General features: G+C 44.2%; 3 protein-coding genes across 4 annotated transcripts in view; 2 read left to right on the top strand and 1 right to left on the bottom strand.

Annotated features, from left to right (window-relative positions):
• Positions 1-1,478, bottom strand: part of USP37 (ubiquitin specific peptidase 37) — a 44,002-nt gene extending 42,524 nt beyond the window's left edge. For both annotated transcript variants that reach the window (XM_066611639.1, XM_066611640.1), the window contains exon 1: positions 1,397-1,478. The gene's annotated coding sequence lies outside the window, so the exon portion shown is untranslated. The remainder of the gene's footprint in view (positions 1-1,396) is intronic.
• Positions 1,479-1,667: 189 nt separating this feature from the next.
• On the top strand, positions 1,668-15,454 carry CNOT9 (CCR4-NOT transcription complex subunit 9). Its single transcript, XM_066632000.1, has 8 exons — positions 1,668-1,881; positions 7,163-7,342; positions 7,738-7,853; positions 9,104-9,213; positions 10,602-10,711; positions 11,622-11,720; positions 13,101-13,192; positions 13,830-15,454. Exons 1-8 carry the CDS (start codon positions 1,858-1,860, stop codon positions 13,996-13,998), a joined length of 900 nt encoding a protein of 299 aa, XP_066488097.1. The 5' UTR covers positions 1,668-1,857; the 3' UTR covers positions 13,999-15,454.
• Positions 15,455-24,482: 9,028 nt separating this feature from the next.
• The window catches only part of PLCD4 (phospholipase C delta 4), a 44,282-nt gene continuing 43,108 nt past the window's right edge, over positions 24,483-25,656 (top strand). Inside the window, exon 1 of the mRNA XM_066611636.1 lies at positions 24,483-24,609. The gene's annotated coding sequence lies outside the window, so the exon portion shown is untranslated. The remainder of the gene's footprint in view (positions 24,610-25,656) is intronic.

The following is a 25,656-nucleotide window of genomic DNA, read 5'->3' as shown; positions in this document are numbered from 1 at the left end:
ATGAGGGCATATGGGACAAAGACGATAAACAAACAGGATCAGTCACTTTTTAAACTAATCCAAGTCCTGCGGGGTTTTTTTAAGAGCAGCCCAAAACATAGCAATTACTTCTCCACCTTCAAGCCAAGATCTCTTCATCTCTTTTAGCTCTACAAAGTTACTCAACATTTGTCCTCCTCTGTACCACTTCACATGGTCCACCTCTTCGAAGTACCACCAAAAGTAACTGACAACAACATCAAAACCAGTTATGTGGGTTGGGGTGCCAGATGTAACACCACAAAACAGTGTAAGAGGCTCAGGATGGACGGGAGGGCTTTTCTGAGTGCAGAAAAGCAATGCCTTGGAGCCTCCTACCACTAAGAACAGCCTTTCTGGATCAGGCCAAAGGCCCATCTAGTCCAGCTTCCTGTATCTCACAGTGGCCCACCAGATGCCTCAGGGAGCACCAAGGCGACAAGAGACCTGCATCCAGTGCCCTCCCTTGCATCTGGCACTCTGAGAGAGCCTGCTTCTAAAATCAGGAGGTTGCACATACCCATTACAGCTTGTAATCCATGATAGACTTTTCCTCCAGAAATTTGCCCAGCCCCTTTTAAAAGCATCCAGGTTGGCTGTTTGTGGTGTCACATTCCTGGTCTCTGCCTCGTGGCAGGGGTCCAGGGGTCCTGCGAGTACCACCAGCCACCACTTCTGGTGGTACCTGTAACAGGACGGAAAGCACAAGCATGGGGCCAGTTCCAGTGAACACCCCTTATGAATGCTAAGCCTGGGAGCCTTTGGAACGTCAGGGAAGGCCCCCACCCTAGGCGAGGTGGGAAGAGGGGCAGGAAGGGGAGGTGTGCGGACTGATGCTCGGGTGCCTGGAGGGAAGCCAGGAGGGCGGAGAGAAGCCACCTGAGGGAGCAGCCGACTAAGGTCAAGCTCAGTGTGAGGAAAGCCTGACAGGGTGTCAAGGGGGGCGGCCTCTGCCCAGGAGGCCAGAGACCCACCTGTGCGCACCACACGCCTCCTGCGCTGCCCCTTCGCCTCAGTGTCTGAGGACTCCGTCGCTTGCCCTCCCACAGCCCAGTCCTGTGCACGCCTACTCAGAAGTAAGGCCCATTCCAGTCAATGGGGCTTACTCCCAGGCAAGTGCGGACGCGAGTGCAGCCTCGGAGCCCAACCCTAGGCAGGTCCACTCAGAAGGAAGTTCCATTCAAGTCAACGGGGCTATTCGCAGGTAAGTGTGGACGGGATGGCAGGCAGCTGCGGCTGCACGCCCTTTCCCGGGAGTAAGTGCCACTAAGCGCGGCGAGGCTTACTCCTGAGTAGACCCGCCCAGGGCTGGGCTCTGCTGTACTGTGCTCCCCCCGCCCTCCCCTCACTGAGGGGACCAGCAGCTGCTCCCACTCACCGCCCGCCGCCCTGCCGTCGCCCCGTCCTCGAAGCGCCCCGCAGCCTCCCCTGCGCTCAGGGAAAGGGCAGATGGCGGGAACCAGATCGGCTGCGCGACCGTCCGTGTGACGCAAACACGCACGCAAAGAAAAAAGTTTAAAAAAACTGCGTGAGGGAAGGGGCGGGGCGAGAGGAGTGTGAAGGAGCTTCTACGTCATCACGGCGACGTCGCCATCGCCAGGCCAAGTGACGGCGCTCGGGTGGGCGACTCGCGCATGCGCCGCAGAGGTCCGCAAGGCGCATGTGCGCCGTCTGGTCTCCTCAGGGCCTACTGCTTATGTCCAGAGAGAGGTCAGAGGTCGCGGCAGCGGCCTCACCACAAGGAGGGGGAGGCGGCGGCGGCCTCTTGCCGGATCCATGATGGCGGCGGCAGAGGGAGAAGCGGCCTCCTGAGCGCCGTCCCGCGGGGGAGCTCCGACCATGCACAGCTTGGCGACGGCTGCGGTGAGGCCTGGCGGTGGCTGCGTGTCCCAGCGGGGGGGGCCGCCTGAGGAGCCCGGAACCGCCCCCCTCCCCTGGTGGGGGGCAGAGTAGATGGAGCAGGCGCTCCTCCCGTGTCCAGGAAGGCCGTCTCCCTGCGCGGGCCTCGAGTTGCCCGTGTCTGGCACGCGCTTCGAAGCAGGGCTCGATTCGGTGCAGCCCCTTACAGGAGAGTAAGCCCCGTTGACTAGAATGGGGCTTACTTCTGAGTGACCGTGCATAGGACTGGGCTCTAAGGCTGCACTCCTATCCACACTTACCTGAGAGTAAGCCCCATTGATTAGCATGGGACTTACTTCTGGGTAGACATGTAGAGGACTGAGCTCTCCAACTGCCATGCCATCCACGCTTATCTGGGAGTAAGCCCCATTGACTAGAATGGGACTTACTTCTGAGTAGCCATGCATAGGATTGGGCTCTTAAGTAGTGGCTGGGTTTATGCTTGCTTGCATTTGCACATATACTGTAGATCTATGTGCTAACAGGCCCTTGTGTTGCCGTGCACATCACAGCCACTCATTCCAGTGCCTCTCAATGGGGCCACATCAAGTTTGTGCCTTCAGTGGTTTCGTGCTGGAGTTAAACGCCCATTTCTGTCCAATGTTGTATAAACGCAACAGGGACCAAATGTGGGTCCCAAAAAACATTAACCAAAAACAGGTTAATGATTGCTGAGCAGCTTCTCCATAAGTTACCCTTGTGAGCCCCGTTCCTAAATAAGTTTGCATCGAAGTAAGTTCTGCAGAGCTTAATGAGACTTCCTTTTTAGAACATTCATAGCTATAGAATGTTTGTTTTTTGGTAGGGCAAAACAGACTGATAGTGGTGTGTGATTTTAAGTACCGTAACTTAACAGCAATGTGACTTATAAGATTGTTGTAATAAGTAAACATTATAGAAATATGCACACATGGTTAGCAATATCTGGGAGTGGAAATGGTGCTAGGTGAAGAAGTTGGGAAGAACATAAGAACAGCCCCACTGGATCACACCATAGACCCATCTAGTCCAGTTTCCTGTATCTCACAGCGGCCCACCAGATGCCCCAGGGAGAACACCAGATAACAAGAGACCTGCATCCTGGTGCCCTCCCTTGCATCTGACATAAGATGCAAGATGACATAAGAAGAGGTAGCAAAAGAAACCAGGGATGCAGGCACCCCTTGCGATGCAAGGCTCATCTTGTAAGCTAACTGTAGGGCTCCAATCCTGTTCCTTCATTGCCTTTTCTCAGTTTTCTTATTTGACAATTTCTTGCGCATCTTTATAATGTCTTCCTTCCGTATTCCCACTGTGTGTGTTGCCATTACTTTTCTATTCCTATCCCTTTTATCCCACCCTTCCAATCTTATTTTAAACTGAATGAATCTTCACCTGTCATACTCATGTAATTGTCAGGACTTATTGACCAAGGTGTTGTCAGCTTTTTCAGACTGTAACCATTTGTAGCCTAAGCGTTTTTATGGGTTTATAAAAATCAAGTAGGGTCAAGAAATCTAGGAAAAATAGGGAACTAGCATTGAGGAACAGCTGTTGAACAGAACCTTGAAGATCCAGGGGTGCGCATAATGCCTTAGAGAGGTGATGCCATAGTTAGAAAAGGAGAATCCTGCATAAGCAATATTTACTGACACACAGTCTGGAATGGTACTGACAAAGTAGCAGTTCTTTGGGAAACTACATTGCAGAGGTACCCTATACTGAGATTACATTAATGATCGAAGGTGGGCTCTCCCTTCCCCCTATCTTATACATAGAGAAACCAAGCATTCTAACTTGGTTACAACCTTCTTTCACCCAATTAGCATTAGGGATTAAAGGCACATGATACAAGGCAGTGAAGTTTTCTTCAGCAATCTGTAGTCTTATCAAGCAGTGGATTTTTTTTTGAGCCAAAAACAATTGCTTAGCAGGGTCCTTATTGCCCTTAATCCTTTCTGTCTGATCAATGAATTGAGAGAAGCTTCCATTTCACCTAGGAAACAAGGCTTTTTAAATGAAATTCATTCTAAATAGAATTAAAATGAAGCTGGGGGGAAAAACTTGAATGTACTCTCTCCACCCTATCTGCTTTCTTCTAGGATTTAGCATCTGAGCACTTCCTAGAAGCATTTGAATATTCCCAAGACTGCAATGCTTCCTGAAAGGCCAAGATTTATAAATAACTTTATTTACTAGACTGATCTTGATTATATTATTTAACTCAGTTACAAAAACTACAGGTTTGCCCAGTGAAAATTGTCCCTTATAAATACATCATCAACTTTGTTGAACCAGGGTGTGTAACAGAGAACATGAAGCCACTGCCAAAAAGGCAGACCCATTGTGTTTCACTTTCTGCTTAATAGCCCACAGAGCTTTGGGGGGAGGAGGTGTGGCAAGGAAGTGCATTTCAGTGTTTCCATTATTTCATGTTATAAGGCAGCTTAGGAAGAATTCAATAGGTACTTGCCATCTTCTTTGGCAACAACCCCACATTCTTTGTCAGATTTAGTTCTGGCCTTTGTTAGCACATTCTGAAACATCAGCGCATATGCAGTAGCTCTACCAGGGATATTCTTCTGTCCTAATATTTAGGCCTTTTCCTATATGAGTTGTAGAGTTGAGTAACAGCCCAATCCTGAGCTGCCCGGCACACGTGGCTGCAGCAGTGCTGAGAAAGGTTCCCGCTGCATCCTGCTGCGGGTGGCGCCTCAGGAGAAGGGAATTTTTGTCCCCTTCTCCCAGGTAAGGGAAGCAGCCCCGCAACTTTATCACCAACTAAAAGACCGGAGGTAAGGTAAAGGTGTTCGTGTAGGGCGCTGAGTCCCGCACAGACGCTTTGGATCTGGTGGATGCCAAACTCCACGGGACCCGCCTCCCTCCCTCCCCCGTCACGTTTCCCGTCTGCCCTTTCTCCATCTCCCCGGCATGCCTCCTCCCCGTCCTCTCTCCGCCCTCTGCCTGCCTCCCCCCTCCTCGGAATGCCTCCTCTCCACCCCCGCTAACTGTGCTGCTGATCAGTGGTCCGTGAGACTGCCGAGCAGTGGAGGACAGGCGCCTGCCTGGCGCTAGCCCAGCGCTAGCCAGTGCTGGGCTAGCACAGGAACTAGCCTGGCGGTAAACCTTGCAGGCATGCCTTATGGTATGTTTGCAACAATGGGCCCCGGCAGAAAGCTGGAGCACCGAGCTCAGGATTGGGCTCTAAATCTGCTATCTCAAATGGTGGACAGATGATTTACAGGTTTAGACAGTTGTAATAATTGGTCTTAGTTCAAATATGGATGTTTGTACCTCTTTTGTCACTGGAAAATGATTTAAAAAATTTTTTTATCCAGAAAATAAATGAGGCAACATAACTATACAGAATATTTTAGCAATGTACTTTTCCATGTTTCAAAGGCAAGTGAAACAGGGAATGATTGCAACTTTCATTAACTGTACAATAGAATGCTGCAAATATGGGTAGCAGTTGCCCTGCAAATACATTTTTTTATACTCTATTTTTCTTTGATTCCCTCTGTTGTTACATTGTTGTTACCTCTGTTGTTACATTGCCAAGCAGGGTGCCTATATTGTCATAACAATCTTTTCCTTGTTGATGTGAAGGATGCATGGCTGTAACTTCTGCTATGTCTCTTGTTGTCTTACCCTGCCTTTGACGTACTACACAAGCAGGGTGAATTCTTCAGTTATTAACCATCCTGTTGTACAGCCATTGTCAATCTTCTCTTAGTTGGTCAGCCAACTAATGAAAATCTCTTACAGGAAGGAGCAATTGTACTTCCGTACAGCAGCAGCCCTCAAAGGTAAAGGACATTTGTAGGGTCCCAGAACAAGAGGAAAGTGTGAGCAAGTCAGGAATGTAGCACTGAGGATTTCTTTCACTATGATATCAGCCCTGGAGCCATACACAAGAGACTTATGTGCATATGTTGTATAATCTGGATTGCTGCTTAATACTGGATGAGGCTAATGTGTAGCTTTCATTTGTTTTTTCTGTGGTCATTTTTTATATCTCTAAAACTTCTCTTCTGCAGCATAAAACAGTTTTAATTTGACTCGTAACCTGTCCCAGGTTTTCTCAGTTACTGGTATCTTGTTCTAAACTTGGTTTGATAGACAGGAAGTGTTATAGTACCATCTGCCTGTCATAATCCAAAATCCTCTTTAGAGTGAGGTGAATCTTTCCTCCCACCTGACAGCTTATCCTACTAGGGGATGAACCAGGTACCTGACTGTTCAGGTGGGAGGGTATTCACGAACTATAACTGAACACTATCTAAAAACCCACACACCGTATGAATTATACAGAATTATACAGATGACTGAGTTTACTTACCCTAGAGAAGTTTGGTCATCTGTATGGCTTCCATATGGCATCCAGCAGTGGTTCTCACCAGTTCGACCCACCAGTTCGTATAACGCTTCCCCCATCCCTTTAAGGGGAAGGGGAGGGAGGCAGTGAGACAATCCCCAGGATCGTGTCACTAAGGGAGGCAAGGGGGGGTGCTTTGCACTTATTTTCAGAAGGCAGGGCAGCAGCAGCTACAGGAGGTGCGAGCAGCCTTGCACAGCGCTCCCTGAAGCTTGGAACTTTCACTAAAAGTGGGTGCAAAGCACTTCCATTTTGCAGGAAATGCTTTGCGCCCACTTTTAGCGAACGTTCCAAGCTTCAGGGAGCGCTGTGCATGGCTGTGCAGGGCTTCCTGCACCTCCTGTAGCCTGCTGCAAGAACTTACTGAGGGAGTAAAGGTCCCTCAAAGTTTGAGAACCACTGGCATACAGAATAATAGCATTGAGGCCATACAGATGACCAAAGTTCTCTAGGGTAAGTAAACTCAGTCATCTGTATAATTCTGTTGAGTGATAAGAATTTTACCATGTATCTATTGTATTTTATAGGCTCTCTAGAGTGGTATCATCTGGTATTTGAATGTAGCTTGGTGCCTTTGTTTTTCTGCCACTGTGAAGTATTTTTTCTCCAGTGCTGATACTGTGTTTATGTTAAGTTTTCGACCCTATGCTTACTTAGGCTGCAGTCCTTTGCGTACTTACCTGTGATAAGTCCCACTAATACAATTAGTCTGCCCTCTGAATGAGAATTATGCTGTTAATTCTATTCCTATTTTCTTGGAATTGCCTGCTGATCACTCTTGTTTGTCCTTGAAGCTTATTCTGAAACAGTATTAATTACCTGTCGATTGTCATTTTGGTTCAAATGGATCCAAAGATGTTTACGGAAATCTTTTGTTTCTGTTTGAAGCCTGTGCCAACGGCACTGGCTCAGGTTGATCGAGAGAAGATTTATCAGTGGATCAATGAGCTTTCCAGTCCCGAGACACGTGAGAATGCATTACTGGAGCTGAGTAAAAAGCGAGAGTCTGTCCCTGATCTTGCTCCAATGCTATGGCACTCATTTGGCACAATAGCAGCTCTTTTACAGGTGGGTAGAACATCTAAGTTCCTTGTTTTTTTTTTGTAGTGTGTCAGGACTTGAAATTTCACTTGGCCTAGTAAAAATGCATCTATCAATGCTGGAAGGTGGCAGTAGAAAACTTGAACCATCCAAGTTAATGTGCATTAACTTGCACATTAAATATTGTGGTTCTAAGTGAATGGGCACCTGTCATGTCATTATTCTTTGGGTTCTTGCATCTGTGCTGATAATTTGTGGGCAGCCTAGTTGAAAATTCTGTTAGTGAAATTAACGTCTCATTCATAAGGATGACTCACTAGTCATAAGGATTAGTGGGAGGGTTTGACAAATCTTTGGTATTGAAGGTTGTTTAATTGTGTGAAAGCTTTTCCATTCAAATACTTTCTGGTTTTATTTCTTAGGAAATTGTAAATATCTACCCATCTATAAATCCGCCAACCTTGACAGCTCATCAGTCCAACAGAGTCTGTAATGCTCTTGCACTTTTGCAGTGTGTTGCATCACATCCTGAAACCAGGTATGTAAACTCTACATGTTGGTTCTGTGGAAAAGTTGTATTGTACTAGCAAGGTATATATCTGAGATTGGAGAAAAGATTGACTCTTGTTGCTATTGCACCTTATTGGCAGAGCAAATAATGGTTTTTGAGTAAGGCATCCATATTACCCATTCAGGACCCTCATGCAGGAACCTGATTATATTGATTTCTATATGTGCCAGTTTTATTTTCACATCCATATACTCTGAGAACATGTGCCTCGTAATCTGGACTCCATTTTAGGTCATGGTCTCAATCTAGATAACCTCATGCTAGTTCTCTGCACCTGGTGGAGCTTTTACATATTTTGATTTTTATAAACCACTCACGTTAAATCATTCTTGATACCTGGGGTGATTTTAAAATCAGTACGGGATCTTGCTGTTGAAGGGAAAAAAATTGTACTAGTCATGCCCGAAAGAGCTCCCTAGATGGTAACTGTGTAAGTGTGCATAGTTTTGATATCCCAAATAACAGTTAGACCATTTTAGCTCAATGTTGCAGATATCCAACAGGGATCAAATGTGTACTACACCTGTGGACTGGGCGAAAAGGGGTTTAAATTTGCAAAAACTAAACAGCAGGTGAATGAAGAGACATCTTCAGTATTCCTTGTTGGTGGAGATACAGAAGGAACTTGATCTGCAACTTGATCTTGAATGAATAAGTTTTAAAGTCAGCATTGTGTTCCTGCACTGCCATTACTGTCTATATCAGACTTACGAGATAGTGGTCATAGGACAGTGCGCATACACTGAGTAAATAATTGCTATTCAAGAGTAAGAATCTGACTTCTTCCCTCCAAGAAAGTGGTAAAATGTAACCTTTACTGCTTTGCCCAGTATTACCCTTGTGCAACACCATGAGACTTGGAGATCTTTGCATCACAATGAATGCCATAGTTAATCTTCATCTCATCTTGTAGAACTGATCTTGTAGAACTGATTAATATCATTGCCTCAAGCAGAGAAGCTGAGGTTCCAAACACGGAATATACAGTTGTTGTGCATTTGTGTCCACCTCCCCAGCTCCAAGGCATTTTCCTCTAAGTCTGTCCATGACCCAAGACTTTGCATATAGTAGTCTAAAGATTTCATAACTGCACATTTCCTTGGTGTGTGGAGCATTACCATCTATGTAGATCTTTAATAGCTCTAGACTATTACATTAGCAGATTGTGTCTCATCAGTGGTTGACAAAAGAACAAATGTGTTTTCCCCTTTGTTTAGGTCAGCCTTCCTTGCTGCTCACATCCCTCTCTTCTTATATCCTTTCTTGCACACTGTCAGTAAGACTCGTCCTTTTGAGTACCTACGACTCACCAGCCTTGGAGTAATTGGTAAGCAGATACTCTGATGTTGGAACTAGTAAGAGCTCACTTTTGAAAAACAGGATGTTTGAGTTAATCCATGGGAAGACCAGCAAAGGGCACAATCTTGATCTAGTATGTGTTCTTTTGAGATGTGGGTTGCATGTTGTGAAACAGGGAGTTCTGAAATTCTCTATATATGTAGCAGGCTGTCAGTGTTTGAAAATTTTCCGTGTTATGGTTCTATACTGTTCCGCACAACCAGGCTTCTGAGAAATACATATGGCAGAAGTGAATATTCAGTCAGAAGTTGTCAGTAAGAACGATTGATACACAAGTTTCTGTTCTGTTGTAAAATTGGCTAGTTTTTCCCTCTAACTTGTGTCCAGCACTTATTTTTTAAATTAAATTGGGACAGAATGGAAGTGGTTAGAATTAGAAATTTGGCCCTTTGCAGAAGTTGGAACTGCCTACTGTTGACAGTATGAGCCCAACCTGTCAAAGTACACAACTGAAGTGTGCTTAAATTAAGCAGTGGGCAGAACTTCTTATATATGTAATATGCTGACCAGGACCTTCTAAGTGCTGAAGGATCTTACCGCCAACCATACTTCTGTAATGCATGTTATTTCAGCATTCTTTATGTTGGGTTATTCTTCAAGTATGTTTGGTAATATCACCTGGTGTATACTGCAACATACTGCCTTTTAACAAACACAGGGAAGTGAAGCCTATCTGACCAGTTCAGTAACTAGGTCCCAGTTCAATTCAAGTTGCTGGTGTTGACCAGGTTATGAAGAGATTTTTATGTCCTGTATACTTGAGAGCATTACTCTCTGTCAGCTCATTCGTGACTTTTAAGATACAGTATCTACTTTAATGGGAGATCTGTAAGGAATTCATAGCAGGGTCTCTTCAAAGATGATTCAACACTATTCTAAAACCCAGGCATTTTTATAGAGAAGTCATAACTTGTAGTGGATGACAAGTTACTATCTTGAGTATGTGCTAGAGTCTCTGGCTGAATAAACAGAGCTTCAGCATTTTAGTAACTGAGGAAAGAATTTATGCAGGGGGAAAAAAATTGGTTAATGAAGGGCAAATGCTGCCTTAATTTAAAAAAAAAAAAAGTTCTGCATCATCAGGAGCTCAGGCCTACACTCAGCCTAGTCAGTTTCCATCTTGTCTTCAGGCTCTGTGCCGGGAAGGCTAGCCCACTGAACATTAGTAGGAAAATTAGGTTGGTGCCTGTTTTCTGCCCAGACAGTACATAACCATTTAAATAAGAACTAAGATTTGGAGCAAAACCCTTTGTTATGGAATTAGTAATATTGACTGAGTTTTTCATTCTGATTGTATTGGAAATTTGCCAGATTTTGCAAAGCTTTTCCTTGGGGTTTTGTTCTTTTTTTTTTAAGGGGCTCTGGTGAAGACAGATGAGCAAGAAGTAATAAACTTTTTACTGACAACGGAAATTATCCCTTTGTGCTTACGCATCATGGAATCTGGCAGTGAACTTTCCAAAACGGTATTGCTTTTAGTATAATGAAGTGGTTCTGGCCTCTTGGCAATTTTCTCTTTACTTTCCAGTGCATCCTGTACATAATGTTCCTGCATGCAGCAGACCTGTTTGGCATACAAGTTTAGTTTGCTTTTTTTTTCTTGGGAGTTTGCAGAGTTTGCAGTATCCACTTCAAATGGTCATGATCTGAAAAGATGCAGAGTGATTCATGACTATTTGAAGTGGGTACATCTTCAGTCACTCCCCTGAGAGGAAAAACACTGCTTTGAGAGCAAAGTTGCATAACAGATGTCAGTTTCCTTGGTGTACTGCTTTTCCCTCCAAGATGCTTTTATACTCCTTGTCAAAGCATGTGATCACAGAACAATTTCTAAACCAAACTTTTAACGTAGCACCTATTTCAACAGGAACAGTTGTTGCATAGGTATAATCTCTGTTTGGGGATAAAACCTGTGATAGTGTGTACTTCATGAACTCCTAGGTAGTTTTCATGCTGTGTCCCTTAGATTAGTTGCATCTTTTAGGCATTTGCCACCCTTAAATGGCCAGTAACTTTTCTGAGTGGTTGTTATACTGCTGTTTGCCTGCATAGTTGAAACCTCTTTATCCTGCCCCCCTTTTAATTTTTCTATCTGACCAATAAGGCTTTAGTTGCTACTTATCTCTGACACTGGGGAAAATATTTAGTTGCAGTACCCTCTGTTTCTTGTTTCACTGTGTTACATGAGGCACGTGTTTGGTTACATAGTGGCAAAAGTCTCCTCTCTTAGGCTTAACTGTTATCCAACCAATCCTTTTAATCTTCTGGTTTGACCCTGAGTTTTTGGTGGTGCGATCAGAATGTGGAGATCCATCTACACTCTGCACTTGTGCAACTCAAGCACTTAGTCAACCTTGCCCTTCTTCTGTTTTTCAGGTTGCTACTTTTATTTTACAGAAGATCTTATTGGATGATACGGGATTGGCTTACATCTGTCAGACTTACGAGAGATTTTCTCATGTTGCAATGATATTGGTAAGCAAGCTGTTTTTGCAAAGAACTTGTTAGTTGAATGTAGCCACTGTTTTCAGGCAACTAAACTAAGTGTGGCTAATTGACAAACACTCCTTGTCTGGGTAGTGTACAAGTTCTTCAGGAGTTGAGGAGTATACAACAGCTGTTACTGAAAAGAATTTCATGTGGTGAGCCATGCCAGAGATGAGCTGTGCACTTGAGCCAGTCAGCTTGCTTTTTAGTAGCTTGTGCTTTCTGCTGCTAAGATGATTAAAAAGATGATTTTTAAAAATTTAGATATATTTTATAAAACTTGCATGACCTAATTTGTTAGTGTAGGGCAGGGGTCTCCAAACCCAGCGAAAGGGCCAGATGTGACCTACGACAAGCCTCTGTCTGGCCTGTGGCAAGCCGCTGGACCCCTGGCCTACTCAACCGAATGTAATCAGAGCTGTGCTGCAGTTGCATTTGGAGGGTGTTCTAAGGGCCAGGTTGGCCCTATGTCTCCCCTCAGAATGCCTTCTAAAGGTCTAAAAATATCACTTCCTGGTTTTCCTGAAAAACCAGAAGTGATGTTTTTGGGCTTTCTGAAGGCCTTAGGCTTTCTGAGACTTTCTAATGTATTTATTTAAATTTTATATTTAAAATTTATGCCAGATATGACCTAAAAGTTTAAAGACCCCTAGCGTAGAGGATCAGTTCTACAAGAGTAGAAGGAGTAACCAGGAAGGAGTAACCAGGCGCAAACAAAACAGCACAAGATTTAAGCTTTCGTTGCAGCACCTCTCTCTTCTGAGAAACTAGGTGCTTTAAAATGGTTTGTGTCTTCTGCTGCTGTGAAAACTTCAGGGAGTCCCAGCTTTTGTTTGCAGATCTTGCCTGCTTAGACATATGACTGCATTGAGTTGTTGGCCTCAATTTTGGTATCAGATTGCCGGTTGGTCCTTGGCATCTGTAGAATTGTGTGCTAAAAGTTAAGTGTATTGGGCTTTGGCATGGTAGATTGAGTAATGTATTCTGAGGGCTCAGCTTGCTGCATTTTAAACACTTTTGTGTCTTGCAGTCTCTTCTCCCAGCCCCTGGGAGAGATGAGGCAATCTTCTGAATCTTCATGGACATGGATCAAGGAGATCATTAGTAAAACAAATTGATTCCACTCTTCCAGATTCCAAACTTGGTTCCTTATGTCTAGGGCACTGAGTTAGTACACAGAGGTAGAAGCACACTTTTGGGGAATTACAGATTCTTGCCTCTGTTCTTGCTAGTACCTTGTGCATATTTGGAGTGCAGGAAAATTTGATGGGGGACGGTGACAAAGGAAGAATGTCAGTGAAGGCAGCCTTCATGTATATTACCTGCAACAAATTCCTTTCCAACTTCTCTGTCATGTTTTTAACCCAGGGTAAAATGGTTCTGCAACTTTCCAAGGAGCCTTCTGCCAGGCTACTGAAACATGTGGTCCGTTGTTACCTTCGCCTTTCTGATAATCCAAGGTAGACACCTTAGAAGTTTTTTGGGGTTTCTTGGTGGGGATGGGGGAGTCAGTGTTGCTCTCTGGTACTAGACAATTACACTTCGTGGTGCCAAGGTGAGGATCGTGATCCTTCTGCATCTCCTGAGCAAATGTGAAATGGAATTAGCTAACTGTATCATCAACTTACAGTCTAATTGGGTTCTTCTGAATTCCTTGGTGATTTTGGAGACTGAAGCAAGTTCAAGTAGAATCCAGTGTTATAAGCAGAGAATATACGATCCTCTGGTGAAATCAGTGAGACACCACTCTTTCACTCAGCTCAGGAGAGTGAAGCGACAGCATGATAGAGAATTGCTTCATTTTTCTTCTCCCCCCACTCTTTTCTAAACTCCAAACATGTCTTCATTTATTCAGCCAACTGCAAGCCCTTTTCTCTATAGACAAATCATTAGGCTTTCTTTGTAGTATGTTCAAAAACATCTGTGGGTGAGATGGAAAGGATCGGGCATATAGACTTGGGTATAGGGGGTTCTGTGGAAGCCTTTCTGTAGAGGACAGCAATGGGTTTAGCAGCAGGTATTCAGGAGGGGGACTTGCTCCCCTGTGTCCATGTGAGTTTATTTGTTGGCCTGCCTCTTTCTTGTCTCCTGATGTAGGGCACGGGAAGCCCTCAGGCAGTGCCTTCCTGACCAGCTGAAAGACACCACTTTTGCCCAGGTTCTGAAAGATGACACCACCACCAAGCGTTGGCTGGCGCAGCTGGTCAAGAATCTACAGGAAGGCCAAGTCACCGACCCCAGGGGCATCCCCCTTCCTCCACAGTGACAGCCGAGGAGGTGGCAGAACCCAGGAGGAAACAGCTCAGGTTTACAGAGAGCCAGGAACCAATGACCTCTTCCAGATCCTGTCAGGCATGCGTGGGCAGCTTTTTGGACTGTCAATAGCCACCTGGACTGCTGGCCCATTCTATAGCAACTTCTCACCATGCCTCTGAGGATTATGACACCAGCAAATACAGTTGGGACTGATAAGCCCTCTTTTAGGGTGGGCTTTGTTGTGATGACCATTGAGCACCAAGCTGGGCAGTGCTGCTGCCAATAGCACCTCTCCCTGTCTGGTTCAATGTGGCAGGCTTGGGAAGTATTCCTCAGCTTCTTTGTTGTCCAGCGTTTACATGTAAGTTCAATAAAGGCTCGTCTGGTCATTTGACCTTCTTAGGAGTACCTTTTGAGCTGCACTGGGCTTCTGTAAGCAGAGGAGTCCCATCTCCCTCGTTCCAAGTGGGAACTATGTTTTTGAAAGTGGGGCCCCTTTATCCGTTCTCTCTAAGTTCAGCCATTGTGGCTGGGGCTCCCAGAGTTTTAACTCTTTGGGGGATTGGGAGGGGAATGGAAACATAATATGTCCTCAGCTACTTAAAAGGATTGTTCCTGGTATGTCAAGGCAGGGACTTCTGGATTGCATTCTTTGGGCCATGCATTCAAACAGTCCCTGCCTCTGTGACTGTATTTGAGCCAATGACAAATGTTCCACCTCCACTTACTTCCTTGTCAGTAGAATCCAGAATGTTGCCAAAACATTCCTCTACCATTTAAACTATGCCAGGGAGGAAGTGTTGTTGTGTGGGTGCCATGGCTTAGGACCAGCTAGCCATGTGGCCTTTCACTTTGTTGCAGCCAATGTCTCTGGTTAGTTTAGAGTTAAGCCTGGGATGTACCGAATGGCACAGGGACCAAGAGCTTTTTCAGGCAGCTAGTAAAGGCTGCAGGTACTTCAGCCTTGCTTGCCAGCACTAGAAAGCTTAAAGGCTGCAAAGCGCAAGGGCTCTCGTGCTCTTTATCTTTTCCTTCCTTTGCTACCAGATTAAGTGCATCCAGTTCATCACCTTGAATCTGTCCCTTTTGTTGACATCTGCCTTGGCCACGGAGCCATTAAGCAACCTATAATGGCAGCTTCTCCTCTGCCCACTAAACTGAAGAAGCAAACAAAAAGGAGGGGTGGGGAGGGGGGAAATCATTCAGGCTGTCAGTTGCACAAGACTGGGAGCAAGTGATCCCTTAGCATCAGTACTTGCTGCTGCTTTGGGTAGGAAACTTTTCCTTTGCTGATGGCTGGCCTGGCCATGCCAAGAGTGTCTTTACTCTTCCCTCTCTACATGAACTGCTTTTGCTCTTACAGCGGCTCCCAGTTTTATAACAGCCTTGTTTTTCCATCCCTGCCTTGAATGAACTTTACCTACTGCTTCTGTTTTGTAACTTGAATAAAAAATAAGGCAAATGAATCTGGATCTTCTTTGACTTAACAGTGTCTTGGAATGAGGGCAGGGAGGAATGTGGTAGACAATTTAGCCCCAGAAAACTTTGTTTTTGCCATTGAGGGGCAATATTGCACTTTCCTTTAGATTAGAAAGGAACTCTGATGTTTTGCCCATAAGGAGCTTCAGAAATGGTGGATGTATGGTGGTGAACTTAAGTGCGTGGCAATTCCTATCCTATGTCAAGGAATAGGCAGCACCAAAGCTGCACAGGTCCAAGGAGTGCAGTGGGAAGGTGGGTGGTGTTCCTAACATAGCAAAGCAAAATAAGCACCTGAAAAATAAGGGCTTCCAGTATTTGTTGCTAGTCTGCTTCCTCTTTCCAAAAACTTGGAAAAAGGTTGGAACAAGCACTCCTTTCTCTTACACCAATCAAGATACATAAACAAGCTATATAGATAAACCAGGGGAGGTATTTTCTACTTTGGGGGGGAGGGAAGGGAAAGCTTTATTTTTAGAACAATTGATAAGAGTATAGCATCATGTTGGCATGCGTATTTCACTGTATTTTTTCATTAACCTTATTGCCAGGTAAATGCCATGTAACCCAGAATGGCCTGTTTGAAGCATGCAAATGGCTCTGAATTCATGCACTTGCTTGTCAGATACTCTCAGATTACTTGGGCTAAATGTTATTGACTAGCAAGATGAGCGCATAGCAACTTCTGGTATAATAGTTGGGTACCATGTCGAAAATACCTGATTCGTCCCCTCCCCCTGTTTTGTACTCTTCTAATTCCTCAAAAGCTTTAGAGATGCCTCAGCCTCCTTAAAAGCCTGCTGAGTCATCCTAATGCAATAGCCACTGTTCTGGAATGTGTCCCTGAAATGGTTTAAAAAATTAGCACCATGGCACAAAGCCCACAAGCCCAGCAGACAAGTTCTGTGGATTCTCAGTTGTCTGGCTTCCCCAAGAACAGCAGGCCCTAGCCAACCCACCTCTTAGGACTGGCGTGCAGCAGCCAATTCAGTATTCATGCCCACCTTACCATATTGGAGGGCAGGTAGGTATGCTTAGGTAGCCATCAAGGGCCCAATCAGATGACCTAATCAACCCTAGTTCGATTTTTAAGGTCATGCATAAGGATGCTTAGGTGTGTTGGAGTCTGTTGTTGAAAGCAGATGGTGCTTTGCAAAAGATACACCTACCTACTGTGTGAGCGTAGGGACCAGACTTCTGGAAACACTTGACAGTGACCAGGTTTGCCATGTTTCATACTATCTCCTACTACTATTTTACTTCTGAAGAGGGGTCCAACTGGATTTTGGAGTACCAAAATATGCTTCCCCAATGCACCCTCATTTGTCTGGGCTCCCTAGCCTTGGGTGGCAGCAACACAGAGACTACTTAATCCTGCAGTAAATCCTAGTCTCCTCAGTAGAAGGGTGAGCAGAATGGAGTGTGAGTCACTAGCCACTAGGCCCATTTTGCCCTCAACCCTCCTTTCCACCATAGATGCATACATTTCATGTGTTGAGGTGGTGTCCACAGCTTCATAGGCTTTGCACTAAAAATAAATCTACCAGTTAGAATAAATGCCACTTGTGTGTGCATGTGCACATATTAAGGGCACAATCCTATCCAACTTTCCAGCACCGATACAGCCACAATGCAGTCCTGAGGTAAAGGCACAAACATTCTCTTATCTTGAAGAGGCTTTGTGATTGTTCCCCTGCATGCCCTGTTGGCAGAGCTGCATCAGTGCTGGAAATTTGGATAGGATTGGGCCCCAAGTAAACTTATTTTCTCTATTTCATTCTGCTTTACTAACCCTGTAGACAGACAAAGAACTGTCTAGATAAGAACATGGAAGCCATAATGCTGGAAATTCAGGTTACTGTCCCAAGTCTTTGAGATTCCCCTTGGCATTGGCCATGCACTTTTATGCCTATTTGTGCAGCCTTAGGAATTAGAAATAACTTTAAAAAAAAATCTTAAATGAAAACTGTATTTTCAAGATGCTGAATTCTTTAACGAAATTACAGGTTATGCTCTGGTCAGGGGGGATGCTGGATCCAGCTGCTTATAGCAGTATCCTAGCCAGTGATTTACATTCCAGTCAGACTTAAAACTGTCCTTGATTGCATTTTTGGTTTCTATTCTGGGATAGTTTTTGAAAAGTTGATTGTCTAAATGTTCTCCAAATACAGGTAATCAGTGTAAAATAAAAAAGGTATAGAGAGAGGGCAGAACGACACTTTAAATGCTGTTTTTCTAATAAAACTTCAAAATACTGTATTCTTCCATGGAGCCTTTAATTGACTTCCTATACAGACCTGAATTGTTTGTTGCTGTTGCTTGGAAGGCTCAGAAACTGTCTGCATCTCTTCTGCAAGCAGTAGACCAAGCCCAAAGAATCTTGTGTTCCATTAGAAGCCAAAAATAGCCATGAAACATCGTCCAGTTAATGTGACAGTAGCAGTTATTGCCAGAAGCTTAATCCTCTTCACTGCATCAGTCAACAAATTCCCAAAAGATGCCATGAAACCTGGATATCTCATGTCTAAGAGATGGCAAGCTGGAATGATTGCTTCAGTGGGATGGAACTGCACCCTCAATTTGGTCATGTAGCAGTTGTCAAAATTATTTTAATGTTGCTGCATTGTACCCTTAGCTACATAGAATGAACTGTGTGTATGCAGGATGTATGCTGTGTTTGTTGCAATTGTCCTGCAGGAGATTTGTATACTTCAATAATAATTGGGCTTTTTTCATAATGATAAATGATTTGTTTTCATACCCCTTCATGTTTTTCTTGCAGGATACAGCACATGCCCCATTGGCACTGCTGCATCAGCGCTAGAAAGTTGACTAGGAGTGGGCCCTAAGTCACAATGCATGTGCAAAAGGGATTTGTCCAGGGGGCTAACTTTCCAACTAACAGGATAAGTTCTATTTTTATGACAGCTGGGAAATCAGCAATTCCAAGGTTTTGTAAGTCTGCCTCATTTTTAAAAACAAGTTCCTACCTCTTAATTGTGGAAAATATGAGCAATGCTCAATGACATTTCAGAAGGAGAAAATGGCTGAAGAGGACTTCCAAATATGAGGGGTTGGGGGCTCAAGTTCTTTCTGTAGCCTGTTGTCCCTGCATGGTTCCCAGACACAGAATAATTTACTCGTATCACACTTTTTGGAGCAGAATCTGTTGTTTTTTTAAAAAGAAATAGATATGCTATCCTGACTTTTACCTGTATCGTCCATAGTACATAAGATCTTATCTAGCTGTCCTGTAGTCCTAAAGCTCTCTTTATTGATGAATTGAGCACTGCTCCAATCCATAGACTCTTTGCTAATGTGAGTTATTGATACCAGCAAAGAGTCTATGGATTTGAGCAGTGCTCAGTTCCTCAAAGGAAAGATGCTGTGCCCTGAGTCTGTCTGCAGTCTGCACTTTCTAATTTGGAGCACACTTTATATAGGCTCAGTGGCATTCTGGTTACTTCCATGTGTGTCAGAAGGATTCCTGGGTAGAAAATTAGTTCTAGGGAACAAATCCCAGTTTAAATGAAGCTCCAGTGCAGAGTATGGGAAAAGGAAGTGGAGATCTAAAATGCACAAGTTCCTGAGGCGTTGTGACTATATTACTTTCTCCTTCTGTTCCCTGGCACCAGGTTTCTCCCCTCTTGAGTTACCAATTCTCTATAATTCATGGATGGCATTCAGTCAAGTAGCAATCTGATTGGTTTGAAAGCAGATGCCATGGACAACTGAGGGTGCTTCCCTGCCCCCTGGGAACTCGTAACTATAGTGCAGGGGTGCCCAAACCCCGGCCCTGGGGCCACTTGCGGCCCTTGAGGACTCCCAATGTGGCCCTCAGGGAGTCCTCAGTCTCCAATGAGCCTCTGCCCCTCTGGAGATTTGCTGGAGCCCACACTTGCTCAACGCAACTGCTCTCAGCGTGAGGGCGACTGTTTGACCTCTTGCATGATGTGGGCTCCCTCCACTGCTTGCTGTTTCACATCTGTGATGCAGTAGCGGCAGCAAAGCAAAGACCAGCCTTGCTTTGTGCAAGGCCTTTTATAGGCCTTGTGCTATTACAAGACCTTCATTCATTCATATAAGTTCATCTTTAATATATGCATTTATGTAAACATATGTAAAGTTATTCAAATTTTAAATGCAAATTAATTCTTTTTTCCCCCCGGCCCCCACCACAGTGTCAGAGAGATTATGTGGCCCTCCTGCAAAAAACTTTGGACACCCCTGCTATAGTGGGACTTATCATGAAGCTACTGGGATTGTTCCTTCCTCGAGGGTCCTCTGGTTTTCCATTGCCTGCTTGCTTTTCAAAGTGGCACCAACAACAAATCAGCCATCACATTCAGGCTTCAGAGTGTAATGTATATCTTGTCCTATGAACTCAGCTGTTCATAGGACATGAAACGTTTTTAGTGGTACTACCTTTCTCTTCTCAAGACTGTCCTTTCACCTCCGGTTTCTTCATCATTACATTGAGTTCTGTGCTTGCACTCCAGCACAGGGAACATCCTGGAATTTCTTGTCTGTGTTAGACTTAATGCCTGGAGATTGGTTCACATGCACACTTGATACTTTCCTCACTTGATAGTCCATAGCTGGACATTTGAACTGCCTCCCTTGGGGAAAAAAAACCCAAAAAACAGGGCTTGAACTCTGATCCAACCTTGCATAAGCTGAACTCCATCTGCACAGCGGGGCTTTCCTTTCTTTCTGCAGCCCTGTTTGAAAAGCCATTCCTGACGGTCAAGGGAACCTCTCAAACAGCATTTGAGTGCCATTTGAAGAGTTTCAGTGGGGGGCGGGGAGGATCTGTTTACTTAGGCATAGTTCTGCTCACACAAGTCACTGTATTCAACAAAGGTTGCAATCCTATCCATCTTTTCCTGGAAGTAAGCCCTATTGGACTTACTTCTGAATAAGACATGCATAGTAGACATGCTCTACCCAAAATCAATGAGAGCATTTGACCTGCATTTGAGAGCATTTGACTCACAGCATTTGACCTGCAATGACCATTTTGTACATATAAGAATTAATCCAAAGTCTACCTTGTTGGAAGAGACATGATCTAAAACCTTCAGCTCACTCTCTGCATACGGTTCCCTTTTTATGAAAGGCAGACAGACTTCAGATAATACAGATAATGGCTGGTCACTTTTATTCAAAGAGTTACATTGCAGGAAAGACAATACATGCAGGCCCATGTTTCTGGCACTCGCTTATACCATGGCATGGAATTAGATTTCAAGTTCCATGTTAAAATTGCACATGACAGTTTGCAGGAAACAAGCAACCAACTCAGAACAATGATTAGCAAATACTCTTGGTGAGCTCATATACCCTTGAGCAAGAGTTGTACACATTCCATGTTCACCAAGCCACTCAAAAATGAAAACAGGTTCCAGCAGCAACTTCTCAATTCAACAGTTTCCAGTCCTGGGAAGTTTCTCAACCCAAAATTTGACCACATTTTAGCCAATATAGTTGTGTTTCTGGAAGACATGGGATGCTCACTCTTAGCAAACTCTGTCTCGAAGTTGATTATTACAGGCTGTAGACTGTGTATGCTTGACAACACCTTCAACATCTTGTAAGCCAAGACTTTTTGCAAGCAAGACTAGAACTTCCATCTAACTTCAGTTAGGAGATCCCAATATACATCCAATATACTTGACATCCAATATAATATGAATATATGTAGTAAAGGCATATCAATCCTGGCAATCCATGCTCTTAACAACATTTTAATCATATTTGTATTCTATTTTTCCCCGCAAGTAGCACAGGCCATGCTACATTTTATCCCCACAATTACCTTGTACAGTAGGCTGGGCTGCTATCATGCCCCAGGTCTCTGAGTCAGAATTTGAACCCAGGTCTCTTCGAATCCAGCACAACCACTTTATCCACTGCGCCATATTCTTCCTTGGTAGTGATTGTGGATATTATCAATTTCCCTTGGTGGTGGTTCTCTCTTTAGCACCCTTCCTTTCAAGGAAATTTGTACTTCTAACACAACAACAACAACTTGGGCAATTAAATACAACCAGTTTTCTCACCACATGACAACTGCTCTCTGGAGAATTCTATCCAACTTCTCTAGCTGCAGTAAACCTCAAGAAACTTTTAAAGATGGAATGCAGTTTTCATGCTGAATCTGACACTGCTTCAATGTCTCTCAGGACACATGGGTAGGCAACACTTCTAGAGAGGTAAGTCTATGTTTATCTCTGCAAGGCAAGGCAAGGCAAGAAGGCACAGGAGTACATTATAAAACTGGCTATTAACGAAAAGTAGATATGCATAATTGCAAAGGAACGGCAAAGTACAATAACTCATTTAGGGAGAATGTAGATGTATGCCAAAGGAGCCCTTCCCTGCTGGGAAATGCACCCTGCTCCCTGAAAGAGAAGTGTCAAATTATTGTCCCATGTGGAATTTTTTAAGGATGGTGCGCAGGGGAACAAGTTCTGCCAGTCTGCAGCAGAAAGTGTTGTGTAGAACACTGATTGGCTTGGGAGCCTGTGACATGATAAAGGACCCTCCCAATCTCCCCTTCACAAAACAGTTTTTCAATTTAAAAACAAATGCAGCAATTGTATTTTTTTAAGGTGCTGTATTATTAATCAACTATATAAATGCAGACAACCAAACTAGTAAGGAAATCATGTTTATTATGGAGACGCACACAGTACATGCCATTTGATAGAATGCACAGGAAAGTCAGACTCGCCCCATGATGTGAAAATGGGTCTTACTGGCTCCTGCATTTATGTAGGTCTGTATGCAGACTTATACTGCCTTAAGGTAAATGTGTTATAAGTACAGAAGAAACTCAACTATTTCCATGTAGTCAGAGATCAAGCCAACTTCTCCCATTGGAGCAGCAACACTTGTTGCTTGGGTGGCATTTGTTGCTTGGCTTGACATTTAAAGGACAAGAGGCACCCCCTTAGCTGCCATGTTGTGTTTGGTCATTCCTCACCAGTTCTCAGACTCACATGACAGACTCTCAGACTTAATGTCTGAGACAAGCAGGGTTTAATTTCACAGTGGCCAGTTCTCATAATAAAAGCCACAAAATAAGCATTAATTTGGGGACATCTGTATACTGAGATTCAGCATGTGAATAGCGATACTCAAGACTTAACAATTCATGAGCTGAGAGGAAACTAATTAGGAGGTGAGCATTAACCTTGACACCTTTGATGCATGGTTTGTCAAGGAACATTCTCATCAACTTAATAGTCTAGAGATCTTCAGTGGGGAAGGCTTATTGTGATTCACAGAATCTCACAGACATTCTTAGAATGTATAGTGCAGATATATGACATCTTTTCTTCTTGCTTTGGTTATAAGCCTAGTGACTTTAAACACAGGTAGATATAGTACTATCTGCAATCAAAAGGCCCTCCTTTGTCACCAGTAGAGCAAAATAATATAACTTCATAATAATATAACAAAATAAAATAACTTCAGCAGAAGCATCTCCACAACTGTAGGATGCCACCTTCTTAGAGAGAATAAAAATTTTACTTGGCTTATGTACATATAGTAGTAATTCATGCTAATATATGCAAATCTAAAATAGTTTCTTGTTGAGATAGAACTATTATTATTATTTATTATTATTTAGTTTATTTATACCCTGCCTTTCTCCCCGAAGGTACCCAAGGCAGCTTACAACAATGATTAAAAACACAATTAAAAACATGATTTACAAACAAGCGAAAAACATATTTCCAGCAGACAGTAATCTACAGTAATCCCCCCAAACAAACTACAGTAATCCCCCCAAGCAGCTAGATGTCAACCTCAGAGCATGCCTAATGGCTGATGATCAGGGTAGAAGTCAGGTCAGATCCAGTGTTTGTGTTTGGGGTGGGCCATGAGCACTATCAACTCCAGAGCCCAGGTCAACCAGACAGGTAGACCTGGGCTCCCATCTAGTCTTGGAGCCCAGGTCTGCCAGCTGAGTAGACCTGGGCTCCTATTCCAGCTAATCTCATGGGCGCCCACCTAGTGGGTGTTCCCCTGCACCCAATTTTGCTCCCCAGCCCAGCAGGTGCCCTTGGCTGCTGGCAGACAACAACAACAACAACAACAGTATTTAAATACTGCTTTTCAACTAAAAGTTCACAAAGCGGTTTACAGAGAAAAATCAAATAACTAAATGGCTCCCTGTCCCAAAAGGGCTCACAATCTAAAAAGATGCAAAAAGAACACCAGCAGACAGCCACTAGAACAGACAGTGCTGGGGTGAGGTGGGCCAGTTACTCTCCCCCTGCTAAAAAAAGGAGCACCCACTTGAAAAAGTGCCTCTTACCCAATTAGCAGGGGTTAGCAGGGGTTAGTGCCTCTTACCCAATTAGCAGACAGTTGGGGGGAGCATGCACCTATGGCCCCCCCTTGAATCTGCCCCTGAGTCAGTTTCACTGTGGATTGTTAATGTCAAGCGCATGGTTTCTGAAGGCAGAGGGGGTAAACTGTATAGAAGCTAAGAGGGGAGAGTGGTCAGTGTCTGTATGGGGTCTACCTGGGAACCAATATAACCTACCTGGAATTCCATCGGGGCAAAAGATGGGATAAACAGGTAATATACACAAAAGAAATCATTCACTACCTTGGGATAATACCAAGAAACTGCCAGAGCAAATGAGAGCTGGGTGATATTCTTCATGACAGGTTAGTTTACAAAGAAGCACTAACCTAGACAACCAGTGTGGGGAGAAGAAGAGGGACATCTATCTGGGTACTATCAGATTAGTCTCAAGGGAGAGTAAGACTGCTCAGGATTAACCACTGGACATAAGCTGTTGCCCATCAGAGCAATGCTTATCCTCCTCCACTCCTATGGAAAAGGCTGATCAGCTTTGGCAGCTGGCTGTGTGACAAGTGAGCCTTTGGCTCTGTGCCTTTAAACAGGAAGGCAATGCTTTGAGCAGGGTTGAGTGCTCAGAGCTCAATTTTTTTTCCCTTAGTGCAAGCTCAGCGGCTGCGTCAGTAGCAGCTCCAAGTGCCAACAGCATGAGGTAGTCCTTCAAAGTCAGAGTTGCAGAAGGAGCCAGCATGCCACCCCAAGATCCGGAGGCACCTTGAAACTGTCCACCTCCCCAGCCCTGGGATTCTCTGTCCGCTGGTAAGAAAGCAGTATTGTGATGGCACTGCAATTAGAGAAAGAAGATTAGGGAGGATGTTTGCTGTCGTGCTCACTGGGGGTGGGGGAACTGGGAAAGACATGGTTAGTTTCTAAAAGGAGTTGGGGGCTCCAGCATGCATTGAAGTCTTGTGCTTTGTCCTGGAAACCTTTAATCCTAGGGTGTGCAGGGTTGCTTGTGTTTACTGCGTGGTAAGGTACTCTTTATGTGTTCAGAGACAATTCTCTTTTTTTTTACAGTTTTTTAGCTGAGCCACAATGCAGAAAAGAGGTTTTGGTGATTCTGGAAGTCACACATTCAATGGGGCGGGGCGGGGGCAGAGCAATTATTTCTAAAACATGTGCTCACAAGCTTGTGTCCAGGTATAACTGTAGATGTGAACTCTAAACCTTGTAGGTTGCTCACATGGAAATGTGTGTGCTTGTTTACTTTGTGTGAGAGTGAGATCCACGCTCAGTAGTTTGGCCCGCGCACCTCTGCTCAAGTGTTGTTTGTTTTGTCTTCTGGAGGAGCAAAAACGGACAAAATGAAAACGAGGCTTTTCTGTGCCAGGGAAGGGCAGATTATTTACTGAAGGGAAATAGCTGAAATCTGAACAGTAGTACATCAAATAACTAGAGGCAATGAAACTAATAGCCGCAAGGGGCCATGGTCAATCAGTTCAGATAATTTCATTAGTTTTATTTCATGGCCTCAAGGGATATAATAGCATCTCCTCCAAGAGGATGTCTGGCTTTCTTCTTTTCTGTTCACTGGTGCATTTTTCAGCATGCAACTGAGTGTGCATGCACACATTTGATTGGGACTGTAGTAACCCGGGAAATGAGTCTTTTTTTCCATCGCTAAACACTGTCTCATAAAGGACAAAACTGATTTGGAAGATCGTTTATCCATGAGAGAAGTGAAAGCTGGATATTTAAGGAAGCTCCAGCTTGCTCGCCTGCTTGCTGTTTATGCATCAATAGTAGGTCACCCTGCTGGCTCCATGATGTATGCCCGAGATTTGCTTTAAGCCATTTCTGCCCAAT

This window comes from Tiliqua scincoides, chromosome 1 (genome assembly GCF_035046505.1).
Source record: "Tiliqua scincoides isolate rTilSci1 chromosome 1, rTilSci1.hap2, whole genome shotgun sequence".
Lineage (NCBI taxonomy): Eukaryota > Metazoa > Chordata > Lepidosauria > Squamata > Scincidae > Tiliqua > Tiliqua scincoides.
Note: the sequence above shows the minus strand (reverse complement) of the source record. Positions and strands in the feature narration are given on the sequence as shown.